Source organism: Erpetoichthys calabaricus, chromosome 2 (assembly GCF_900747795.2).
Source record: "Erpetoichthys calabaricus chromosome 2, fErpCal1.3, whole genome shotgun sequence".
NCBI lineage: Eukaryota > Metazoa > Chordata > Cladistia > Polypteriformes > Polypteridae > Erpetoichthys > Erpetoichthys calabaricus.
This window is the reverse complement of record NC_041395.2, coordinates 290721608-290735045: the sequence shown is the minus strand read 5'-3', so window position 1 is coordinate 290735045 and position 13438 is coordinate 290721608. Positions and strand designations below refer to the sequence as shown.

The 13438-nt window shown below is 40.3% G+C and overlaps 1 protein-coding gene and 1 long non-coding RNA gene across 3 annotated transcripts in view; both read left to right on the top strand.

The window, feature by feature from the left end:
• Positions 1-7251: 7251 nt before the first annotated feature.
• LOC127526584 (uncharacterized) lies at positions 7252-12425 on the top strand. The gene is made up of 3 exons (XR_007934079.1): positions 7252-7335; positions 8605-8780; positions 12146-12425. It is a non-coding gene; the product is annotated as an uncharacterized LOC127526584 (long non-coding RNA).
• A 176-nt stretch (positions 12426-12601) lies between these two features.
• LOC114647182 (PDZ domain-containing protein 7-like) overlaps positions 12602-13438 on the top strand; it is an 82624-nt gene continuing 81787 nt past the window's right edge. For both annotated transcript variants that reach the window (XM_051922448.1, XM_028795753.2), the window contains exon 1: positions 12602-12905. In XM_051922448.1, the coding sequence (XP_051778408.1) occupies positions 12713-12905 (193 nt within the window). In that variant the 5' untranslated portion in view covers positions 12602-12712. The remainder of the gene's footprint in view (positions 12906-13438) is intronic.

Genomic DNA, 13438 nt, shown 5'->3' with positions numbered 1-13438 from the left:
GACTGAAACAAACAAAAATACCTGATTACTGTAGATACAAAATTTCTTTGAAGCACCTTTAATAAACAGTCAGTAGGTAGGAAGAGATATTTATAAGCAGTGTCAAACAAAATTCATATGAATTGCTACCTTAATAAACAGTTATTTTTATAGATAATGTGAATTTTCTCTATTTTGTGAAAGACAAACACTCAAGTGATAAATACACACCATTTTCTGCTGGTAATGTCTCACCTGAGTGTGTTTTAAGGATGTAATTATGACAATGGACTTATACTGGACAAACACGCAAGTGGCAAATACCATTTTAGACTGGATCATTCCATACTTGAGATTATTTTAAATATGTGATTCTGACCCTAGACTCTTCAGAGTTTAGTTGCTAAAAATTAGCATATAGCTTGAAACCTTGATAATGAGAAACAAATACTTGAAGTGTTCAAGATACTCTGACAGAACTGACAGAATTCTTTAAATAAAATTAATACAATTAACCTGGCTAATGTGCTTTTTCAACTTTCCTTATCGATTTTACTGATTTTTGTCAATCTACCAAATGCATACACTGCCTAACGCACAAAGGACCCTTATAGTCACATCAGAAAAGCAAGTGTTAACTGAGATTCAGGGACGTGTCTTCTTGTGGTCAGCTCCAGGTGCTCAACTTAAACAGGAGACAGGAGGTGACGTGAGGAATGTGCAGCAATTCAGACATCAAATAGTGCAGTAAGAAATAACAAATAGTCAGAATCAGAAGTAAAACATGAAGAATTCACAAAAGGAATTTGCAGATGACTGGCATATCATCAGCTCCTCTCTGGATCCTTAGAATGTAAATCCTTGTATGATGTTAATATCACAGAGTTTGATTTACTGAACAAGGTATCCGCCTGTGATTCACTGCCTAACCCTAAGTGAGTTGCTTAATCTGAAAGCACTGCAAAAATAAACTGTACACAACTGTATATTTATAGCACCCTGACATGCTGTTCAACCTCGGAAAGGGCCAATATAAGAAAAGAGCTCACTGATCCATAAAAGGGGTGCTGTTATTACTACTAACACTGCTGCCCATTGTATCTCTTTGGCTAGTAGGGCAGCAACAAAAGATGTTCCACTGCTGTCTGTCTGGGGTCAGCTTCTCGATGGTGCCCCCACTGTGGCTAAAGGTTTTCAGTTCCGACTCCACAGCATTCCTGGGCTATCTTCTCTTGCGTTTCTATTTGGAAGACCAATGCAAGGACGTTTTGGTGATGGAGTTGCAGATCTATACTGGAGATGATTCATGGCCAGAAAATGTGTAGGGTGTTACTAGATGGAATTTAATGAGCATTCTAATGTCTCTTTTAACAGCCCTATAATGTAGTTCCTAATCCAAGGCTGTGCTGCATAGATCATGGAGAGCTGCATGCCATGAATTGAATCAATCATTTAAATGTTCTTTCTTCTATTTTTAATCTAGATTTCATGTTAAAATAACTTCACAAGGCAACAAAAAATTGTTTTTGGTAATCATCAGAGACTACAACACAGTATTCTCAATCAGTATTTCAAGCTGATTTCAGATCAACGTTCAGTCTTTTCCAGTCATGTCGACTTTTTCAGTTATGAGTAATGTTGGTTTACAGTTGTGGCGGATGCCTGGAAGGACTGGAAGAGGGACAATACCTCCCCTGGGCCATGAGAGGGCAGCCGCCCTGGTCTGCATGGGGGCCAGAGGATCACAGCTTAGAAGCTCATCCCTGTTGGGAACCGTGGCCACCGCCAGGGGTTTCCCCGAGGATTATGGAGCCCTGGACTGCAGTACTTCCACCACAACCGGAAGTGCTGCCAGAAGAGATTCCAGGCAGACCTGGAGTGCTTCCAGGTGCTCATGCAGCACATGACGTGCCGTCAGAAGATCATCGGAAAGCACCTGGAGCACGTCCAGGGCAGTACAAAAGGAGCCGCCTCACTCCATCAGAGGAACTGGAGTTGGGAGGAAGAAGACAGAGCTTGTGAGAGGAGGAGTGAAGGCAATAGACTTGGAGAAAAGAGAAGAAGAAACTGTGAGCATTTGGGCTGTTAAGACATTGTGTGGTGGTGTTAAAGAAACAAAAAAAATTAAACGTGTGTTTTGGACATTTGGTGTCTGTCTGTCTGTGTACGGAGTGCTGTTCTTCCACACAGTGTACTTGCATGTAGATTGTTTTTACTAAAACGTAAGCACCAATGAAGTAAATGTTTCAATATCTTCATTGCAAAGTCAAATACTTTGACTAGATATACTGAAGAGTGTCAGTCAGCTACCACTGAGTAGGATTTTCTTGTGTACAACGGGTCTGGATTGTCGCAGTACAGCATCCGGCAGTAGTCAGCCATCATACTCTCATTCCAGAAACCTTGACCTGGTGAAAACATTCTTATCGTTTGTCACTCACCATACCAAGGTTTTCAGGAACAAAAGTGTAGATGTGTGTGCAAGAAGTGTATTTTCAATGACAAATGACAGCCCAGATTCTGGTGTAAATCAGGCAGATTCTGAACTCCTTCCTTGTATGCAGGAGAAACTTACTGTATGGCTACCCAGAAAGTTTTCACAGAGCCACTTCAATGCCTCCCAAGCTTCTAGCTTGGTTGCTGAGAGAGATTGTTTAAAACCTTCTGTGGACCTATAAATATCCCTTCCTACAGATAATGTGTGGAACCCAAGATTTATCCTAGTCACCAAGTATACAGCTGAGCATCCCCACGTCCCCATCTTGGCTCATCAGACCACATCTCTATTATGCTAATCCCAGCATATAGACCTGTGCTCATCAGATCAAAACCATCACTCAAACAGGTGAGAGTTTGGCCAGGAGAAGCCATGAATGCACTACAGGATTGTTTTGAGTGCACTGATTGGTCTGTGTTCAGTGAGGCAGCTACCACAGATCAAAGGATAGACATAAATGAATATGCAGAGGCTGTGTTTGGCTACATAAATAAGTGCATGGAGGATGTCTGCATCACCAAAAACATCATTGTCAGGGCAAATGATAAACCGTGGGTGACTGCTGAGGTGCGAGTTTTGCTGAAAGTGAGAAACTGTGCTTTTAAATCTGGAGATATAGCTGCCCTTAGAACAGCAAGAGCCAGCCTAAATAAAGCTATTAGAAGAGCTAAAAGGGCTCATGGAAAGAAAATAGAGAGTCATTTTCAAGATCACAGGAACAGCAGAAGATTGTGGCAGGGGATTAAATCTGTGACAGATTACAAAACAGTTTCTTACCCCTGTGATGATAGCTTCAACTTCCTGAATGACCTAAATAAGTACTTTGGACGGTTTGAAGCATTGAATGATACATCACCAGTGAAGGCCACCCCTCATCCTGATGAGAAGGCACTGTGTCTGGAACCGGATGATGTTCTACGGACTTTGAGGAGAATTAATCCAAGGAAAGCTGCGGGACCAGACCAGATACCAGGTTGTGTACTCAAAGGATGTGCGGAGCAGCTGACACATGTCCTTACGGATATATTTAACATCTCTCTGTGTCAAGCTGTTGTGCCATCTTGCTTTAAAACCTCAGAAATCGTCCCAGTTCTGAAAAAACCCATAGTCACAACCATGAATGACTATCGCCCTGTAGCCTTAACATCAATAGTGATGAAATGTTTTGAGAGGCTGATCAAGGACCACATTACTTCTGTCCTACCCTCCTCTTTTGACCCACTCCAATTTGCCTACCGCTCCAACCGTGCCACAGAGGATGCCATATCTATTGCACTCCATTTTTCATTGGAACATCTGGAGAATAGAGACGCTATGGTCCGCATGCTGTTTGTTGATTTTAGTTCAGCTTTTAATACCATCATCCCTCAGAATTTGATCAGCAAACTGGGCCCATTGGGACTGGGCATACCTCTGCAAAACTGGATATTGGACTTTCTAATGGATAGGCCACAGTACGTACAGGTAGGAAAGAATAAATCAGATACTATCTCCTTGAGCACAGGTTCTCCACAGGGGTGTGTTCTAAGTCCCCTCCTCTTCACGCTCATGACCCACGATTGTTGTGCCAAGTTCAGCACAAACCAAATTATTAAGTATGCTGACGACACAACAGTGGTGGGTCTCATTCGAGGTGACGGGGAAGGGGATTACAGAGAGGAGGTGAAGTCATTTGTGGAATGGTGTGATAAAAACAATCTGATACTGAATGTCGAAAAAACAAAAGAACTGGTGATCGACTTCAGGAAGAAACAGCTGATACACATCCCGGTCTACATTAAGAACACTGCTGTGGAAATTGTGCAGTTTACTAAGTTCCTGGGAGTTAATGTGACGAACAACCTCACCTGGTCCCTGCACACCTCCTCCGTCATCAAGAAAGCTCACCAGCGCTTGATCTTTCTGCGGAGGCTAAAGAGGGCCCATCTCAGTAAGTCAGTCCTCACCACTTTTTACAGAGGGACCATAGAGAGCGTGCTAACCAGCAGCAGCTCTCTGTGGCAGGAGTGCTGCAGCGCTTCGGACAGGAAAGCACTGAGGAAAGTGGTGAGGGCTGCGGAGAGGATCATTGGAGCCCCGTTGCCAAATGTACAAGATTTGGCAAAACAACGCTGTCTGGCCAGAGCTGTGCGGATTTCTAGAGACCCTACTTATCCTGCCTCTGAACTCTTTTCCCTCATGCCCTCAAGCAGAAGGTACCGCAGCCTGAAATGTAGAACTACCAGGTTTAAAAACAGTTTTTTTCCTACTGCCGTTCGTCTTTTAAATGAAGCATTTTAGTATTTTATTGTAGGCTGATTTTACCCATGTGTTTTTATTAATGTCTTGTGCATCATATTTTCGTTCTGCAGCACATCTTGGATGTTCTGCTAAATGACAAATAAAATTGAATTGATTGATTGATTGATTGATTGATATATCTTCTTAAGATCTGCGGTAATTGGGCGATGTTGGGCTTTCACCATGAATGAACCACACACATAACGGAAACTGTCTGGATGATTAACACAATTTCTAGGCATGATAACAACTGAAATCAATCGTAGTAAAAGGCATCTATAACATAAAAATATAGACAACTGTCACTACATCTTGTAATACGCTTAGGGTCATAATAACAAATATATAAATATAATTAGCTTCATCACAAAAGCTAGACGTGCTAGAGAAAAACTAAACACAGAATTCAAGTCAGCATGAAAAACAACACAAAACCAACATCAAATTATCTCTGATGAAAATTACCTGTTGAGTTGTGTTTCTGAATAAAATTAGTTTTTTTCTAAAAAAAATGTAAATACAAATTTGAGTTGTCATATGGTATAAGCTGAATTCAGTTGTGTCTACTAAAAATGATTGAAGGAGCAGAGGTAAGTGTTTAATAATGAACAAAAAATACTGTGCATGATTTCCATGCCATTTGATGTTATACTTCAAATTTAATTAATTAGGGAAGGTGTTCATTTACAGACCAAAACAAATCAATAATTAAACTTCAGCTGACAACATGAACCTGAAGCCACATGCTGCAGAACCGGACATTCTCATCGCTGCTGTTTTAAATATGGACTTGTGAGCCAAAGGCTGGACCGATAGAACATAGCAGGCACTCACATATTAACAGCACACTAAAGGGACTCATCTTTCACTTGTGGATTCTACTGGTATCTTTAGACGAATTTTAGGATTGATTAAGTCATTTACAAAAAAATAAAAAAGTTGAATCCATCATATTTGCATCCTTTGCTTTCAAGAGGATTAGGTTCTACACATCACTGAGAATGCACATCTCTAGTGGTAATGTGGGAATTAGGAATTAGGGCTGGAGGTTGTACTCGATTTGGTGATACTAATGACAGTCTTCTGTACTTTGAAGAACCTGATTTAATCTGATATACTCAAAAAAATGAATTATTCCATCATTATAGTCTCAAGCTGTTTTTATTTTACTTTGTACCTCTTAACTGTGAACATCATCAAAAGTTGCTTTGCAAACAAGACTACTTTTCAAAATAGGCCTGCTTATTTTGTTGGTGATGTGCTTTACAATTAAAACACAATGAAAAAAAATTGTACATGTTCAGCGCAGATCCCATGCCCAGTGTCATTTAGGGTGTTGCCATATCCATTCACAAAAGAATTTATTCCTTTACTTAGCCACACTGTGCCACAGCCTGAAAAGGGCATTCATGTTTATTTAGTAACAAAAACACTATGAGGGAAAGCATCCATATGAACTTTATTTGGACTGAAATTTCAAACGACCATCTGAAAAACAACTATTTATTGCTTTTAAAAATCATTCTTGTCATCGATGCATATTTCTACTTTTCTTTTTATTTATTTCTATCATTCTGTTTTAATCGTATGTGTTGCCTTTCACTGAGCACATTGAAATATCCATCCATCCATCCATTTTCCAACCCGCCGAATCCGAACACAGGGTCACGGGGGTCTGCTGGAGCCAATCTCAGCCAACACAGGGCACAAGGCAGGAACCAATCCTGGGCAGGGTGCCAACCCAACGCAGACATTGAAATATGATGCATCAAATTTTTAAATTGCCAAAAATTTCTAGTTTTCTGGATCATTTGTATTTTCTTACGGGAGAGGAATGAGCGACGATAGGGATGTCATTGATGGACTATATATTCCAAAAAAAAAAAAAAGACACATCCGTTCGTTTGTTTATTCTTAATGCATTGTGCCATTACCGGGAGGTCGGGCTTTTCCGCAAGGCAGGACTCGGTAAATGTTCGACTGTAAACTGTCTGCCAGCCCGTAACCTAATAAACATAGTGCCTAATGAAATAGCAAAATATCTGTCAAAGTTTTCTTCCCACGTACCAAAGATGAGCGGCACTAATCGTCCCTTGAATGAGTGAGCGAGAGGGTGATGCCCTGCAATACGTCTAAGGCGGCCTTCGGTCCTACAAGACTATTAACTAGATTATGCAGGTTTGAAAGGAAATGTACTTTTTAATATTATAAAATATTTCTTGAGCTCAATAATTGATCTTTGTTTTCACGTTTTGTTTTCTTACTCCTCTTAAACTTTGCACAGGTGTCCGTCTGTTGTGCTTTTTCGTAAATAGAAAACACTGCCAAGAACGTCTCACTCACCTGACCCTCCATGGCACTTGGCCCCTTTATCTGGGTAAAATGATTAAGACGCACCGAAGCTTTTGTGACAACCTGCACAACTTGTGATGGACATATATGCGAGCCAATCAGATTGGCTCACACGGTCACGGCCGAGGGGAACGGTCCAATGAGACAAAGGAAGGAAGGTGGTCTTAGTGTGAAGAGCCGGGGTGCCTTCTCAGGTGATGTTGTTTGGTACGACTGGGGAGAGAGAGGTCAGTAATGTCTTTCAGCAAAACATTCAGGCGATAAAAAAAAATATATAACAACGCAATAAACATAAAGTCAGAGAGATGTACCGCGAAATGCACTGGCACCGACACGAACACGCGGTTTACGTGCAGCGCCGCAGGTGCATTTGACGTCCTCTTAAACTTGATACACGGGACACCTGTCCTTGTTTGTAGTTAGATACGTGTCTACGCAGAATTATACCCAGCGTTCGTGAGGTGACTCTTTCTCTCGTTGTCCATCAACTTGCATGCCGTCCTTTTAAATAGTTCATTCTGTGACGTATATTCTGTGTCTTAGGTAAGACTTAACCGTTACGTCGTCTTAGAGAGGATCGTGACTTCTTACGAAAGTGTTGTAGTGCATATAAAATCATTGTTTTAGTTTAGTTATTTATTTTGGATAAGTAGCTACCGAACTTGCTTCTCTAATAACTGCATATTTAGTTTGAAAACTGTCATATTGGGCGGATGAGCACCATAATGGTGCCCGTTCCTCCTGTCCATAGGAGACTCGGAGGGTCTTCATCTCGGGCACTTTATTATTCAGTGTGGCTAAATGTATTTATTATTCTTGTTTTGACGATTACTTTACAATTTTCTGCATTCAGTTTTTAATTTAAATTATAAAATTCTGCAGCTGTTTTTGAACTGACTTTTGTCTAAACAGCATTCGTTTTGATGATCACGGAGTCGATCACATAGAATCTGTATTTATTACACTGATCTCCTTATAGTCGTTCGTCAATTGTATCAACTTATCACCAATTTTCCACGTTTTCATTGCTTTTCAGAGAGGAGTAAATTCAACAGTTTATTGTAGCTTTTTAAACTTAATTCGGAAGAGTTGTTGGCCAAATTCCACGCAGTCGCCTAGGAAAAGATGACTAAATGTATTATTTTGATCAGTTAAAGGAAGTGGGCTCGATGGCCACAGCTCACCTTTCAGGAAGCAAGGACGAGGAAAGGGGGTTGCCGAGGGTGCAGCTGCAGCCCCTTTTTGTTGGGATAATAATGGAATATTATTAGTATGGCCGGACATCTTCGTGAGCTAACCTAATTGTTGATAAATGTATACCTCCACACTGGCCGATCGTGTCGTCTTGAACCTCAGTACTGAAATTTCGTCCATCGCTAGTCGTACGCGCGCCGCCTTTCCGACTTTACTCGCCTGCAGTGCATGCGGGCTGTCAGAACATGTGTCGTGTTAGTGACAACGCTTCAGAAATGAACTGAGACATCTTTATATTGTAGATTCCAGTTGTAGTAATAATGAAGCACACGAAGGCGATGATGTGCTCAAACGGTATACTCTGACGCATCACACGTGCAATGCCCGGTTCGTAGGTATTCGCTGCTTGGGAACCGCAGGACTTGACCATATCCATTCCTGGTCTAACACGCCATTTTTGGAAGATTCGACTTGGAAGGTAAGCCCCATTTGTTTATTTTTATTAAATAACTAGTAGTGTAGTCTAATAATTATGATTTTTTTCACTATGTTATCACATACACGTGTTCCAATTACTTCGAGTTGGTGGGCGGAGTTAGTTAGGGTTTTTAGGGCTTACTTGTACCCTGGTCTCTGTATGGGTCGCGCTGGCACTGAGGGACACACACTGAAAGCAAAATCCAGGCTGCTCATAAGGTCAAATGTCATGAGGAGCCGCGGCTTTCTTTGCACTCAGCCTACAGGTGCATCGCAATAAATTAGAATATCATGGAAAAGTGAATTTATTTCAGTAATTCAATTCAAAATGTGTAACTCGTATATAGATTCATTACACACATATTTCAAGCGTTTATTTCTTTTCATGTTGCTGATTATGACTTACAGGTAATGAATACTCAAAATTCAGTATTTCAGAAAAGTAGAATACTACATAAGACCAATGAAAAAAAAGATTTTTAATACAGAAATGTTGGCCTACTGAAAAACATGTCTATGTACGCATTCAATACTTGGTCAGGGCTCTATTTGCATGAATTACTGCATCAATGCGGTGTGGCATGGAGGCGATCAGCCTGTTGCACTGCTGAGGTGTTATGGAAGCCCAGGATGCTGAGATAGCGGCCTTTAGCTTATCTGCATTGTTGGGTGTAGTGTCTCTCATCTTCCTCTTGACAACACCCCATATATTCTCTCTGAGGTTTAGGTCAGGCAAGTTTGCTGGCCAATCAAGCACAGTGATACCATGGTCATTAAACCAGGTATTGGTACTTTTGGCAGCTTGTCTACAGAGGGAAACATGAAGTGCACTAAAATGTCCTGGTAGATGGCTGCACTGACTTTGGACTTGATAAAACAGAGTGGACCAACACTTCAGATGACATCATCACTGACTGTGGAAACTTCACACTGGACTGCAAGTAACTTTGATTCTGTGCCTCTTCACTCTTCCTCCAGACTCTGGGACCATGATTTCCAAGTGAAATGCAAAATTTACTTTCATCTGAAAATAGGACTTTGGACCACTGAGCAACAGTCCAGTCTGTTTTCTCCTTAGAAAGGTAAGATGCTTGTGACGGCATCTCTGGTTCAGGAGTGGCTTGACACAAGGAATGCAACAGTTGTAGCTCATGTCCCAGATACGTCTGTGTGTGGTGGCTGTTGAAGCACTGACTCCAGCCGCAGCCCACTCCTTGTGAATCACCCCCAAATTCTTGACTGGGCAGTGGTTCACAATCCTCTCAAGGCTGCGGTTATCCCTTTTTCTGCCACATTTTTTCCTTCCACTCAACTTTCTATTAATATGCTTGGATACAGCACTCTGTGAACAGCCAGCTTTGTGTGGCCTACTGAACCAGACTGAGAGACCATTTAAAGGCTCAGGACACCTGCAGGATTTGAGTTAATTAGCTGAGTGGAGTGTGACATCATGAGTCTACAATATTGAAGTTTTTCACAATATTCTAATTTTCTGAGATACTGAAATTTTGGGTTTTCTTTAGCTATAAACCATAATCCTTAAAATGAAAAGAAATAAACACTTGAAATATATCGCTCTGTGTGTAATGAATCTATATAATAAATGAGTTTGACTGTTTGAATTGAATTACTGAAATAAATTAACTTTTCGATGATATTCTGATTTATTGAGATGCACCTGTATATTATTCAGTATGGAAGCTCTGAACCGCACTATGAAAACAATTATGGGGTAAAATCTATACCATACGTACGAGATAAGGGCTATCCCATAATTTTTTTTCATTGTGTGGTTCAGAATTTTTGCAATTTAGATTGGGAGAACTTGTCAACAAAACCAGTTTGAAATGTCTAATGGAGAGCTCGTCACGACTGAAAAACGTCTGAGTTTACGTCTCCTACCAGTTACTTCTCGCAGTAGTGAGAACTCCCTCTTGAGTTTTGACGCAGTGATAGAGAGATTCCCTAAAGTCCACATACCTAAGCAGAATATTGTTGTTGAAAGTTATCTCTGGTTTGGAGAAGTCCTTTGGCAATGAAGGGATACAAATATTATACAATGACAGAGCTGGCACTATGTTTACTCGACTGAACAACAGGTAAAGGTTATTGGAGGTTTGACAGAAGAGTATGCAAATTGTCAAAAAGTTAAGCCTGCTGTGTTTGTGTTTTAATGTATTTCATTGTTTTAAATTAAGTTTATTAAATGGTGGCCACTGATGCAGTAGGGCTAGATATGAAAACCCATTTTTTATTAAATGTCCAGTATGTAGGCCTGTGTGGATCATGTATGCATACTGTAGAGTCTTTGTAGTCGATAGCACCCCTTAACTGTTCCTACAGCCATGCTTAGAAGATCAGTATAGTAACGTAAAAAAATAACTTTTTTCTCAGCATATATATTGTTACTGTATTACTAAAATTTCAGTCGGTGTCTGAGTTTGGCATCATATTCTTCCACAAAATGTCTTGTGGTAGTGCTCTTTGTAGAGTAATGCATGAAAAACCTTGTATTCATACAGTATATTCATCCATTTTCTGAACCCGCCTAGTTCATTTACTGTAGGTATGTATGGGTGATAGAAACCTGTACTTTATACAAGATAAAAAAAATGTACACAATGACTACAAGTGTTCCGTTACAGTTGTCAGGGCTGCTGCCTCCTGGACAGCTCCAGGACATTTGCTTGAATCCTGGGCCTGGTCACTTTCTTTGTGGAGTCTTCACATTCTTCCAGTGTCAGGTTTGTGCCCCATATGGCCAAGACATGCAGGTTATTTTATAAACAGGAGTGTTGTTGTTGTGTGCCTTTAGTGTTTTCTGCAGTGGACTGGCATCCTTTCCAGGGATGTTTCCTACTTTGTGCCTTATGCTGCACCCTGTATCCCGTAAGTGCTTTAGGTTTGTTTGAAATGGATGGATTTACTCTGGCTATACTTATTATTATTAATAATAATAGAAGGATGAGAAAAATAGATATTATTGAATGTACAAATGCCCCGTAATAGGTCTCAGTATTCTCATGAACAGAGTAATTGTTAAGTGTGTTGTTTCTAAAATCTTTCAACAATGAATGTCATCCCAAAGCTGTTTACAGGTACAGTACAGAACAAATGGTTTCAAACTGTATGAATAAATTGGATCAGAGGCAGGCTAGGAAGCTCTCTCATGGTCACACATTGAGTCAATGGTGGGGTCTAACTAACAACCTTGTGCTTTACATACCAACACTTTAGTTGTCCAGCCTTTCTGCCTGGCAGTGCTCAAATAAAGGACTCTGTTCTATATGAGATCTAACGGTTATAGTAATTTTCTGCATTTAAAGCTGACAACAATAACGTTTTTTTCCTGCTTCTAAATTTTAGGGCTATGCTACTCCGTGAGTAAATCTGATATGGCAGCTGTCAATAATAAAATGGCACTTCTCTGCAATGAAGACCTGTAAGAAAATTGAGTTATTGCTGATCAGATGTCAGCATTGCATGTGTGCAGGTGGGAGACCATTTTTGAAAATAATATTCAAGCCTTTTACTTCTTGTCACTAAAGGCCTTCATTGAAATCTTTTTTTTGAGTATTCCATCTTTGTCCTGTGCATTCAGCAACAGACATTCACCTTTTCCACTGAAGCTATCTGATGGTCATGTATATATTAAAGTTGTGCAAATGAGTACTAGACATAAAGACAACTGCTTTGCACCACTAGTGCAATTATAGTGAATTCATTGGCCATAATGGAATTAGGAATTTGATTTATTTTTGTTTTCTTTAATATAGAAGTTAAAAATAGCCTCAGCTTGGCTGAAGTGATCTAAGGAATCTAAAGGAAACCTAACAAGCAAAAGCACAAACATTAGAAATACCATCCTGTTGTGAAGACAAACCGCTAAGCACAGGTGTCTTTCATGAGCTGCTGGTGTAAGGAGTTTTGGCTATGGCTCGGCCTCCAGACTCCGTCCGCCGGGACATGACTAATGGCCTCAACCCCAGCAGCCAGTCTGGAGGTACAAGCACAGCAACACGATACCTGCTGAGGAAACAGTACCGGCAGCAGAATGGGACACCAAGGGGAATCCGATCTTCTTCTCCGATGGGCAGGGTCATTCTTATTAACTCACCTGTGGAAGGTAAGTTTAAATATATTTAAAATCACATCAGTACTTCAGTCTCACTCTTACTGGTAGACATGATTGTTTCAGATCACTTTCTACTTCAACTCTGAGAAACAAGTTAATGTGGCATATATGAGCTTTCATTTATCACCTAAAATACAATGGTAAATTTTGAAGTGACCTGAATTTCTTATTTTATATGCTGTCATTATCTATTGGTCCATATATCAACATAAAACCCACACCTACATCTTAAACAAAAAGTGTGTTTAATTGCAAGTAATAAAATAGAAGCATGGCATTTTGGCTATTGAACCTTGACCATATAACACAGGTACTCATAAATACACTGGAATAGGGAGCCTGACCTGCTGCTACCACCCCTGTAAGGGAGGACAAGAAATTACACATAAAATTAATTCATCCTGGTGTTGTGATTCCTAGGACAATGGTCAACTTTGCAGGCTTACGGCTCTTGGAACCTGGGTTCAGATTGTGATCTTTTCAACATTTGTGTTATGTTTGCACATTCTCACTGTGTCTGAATG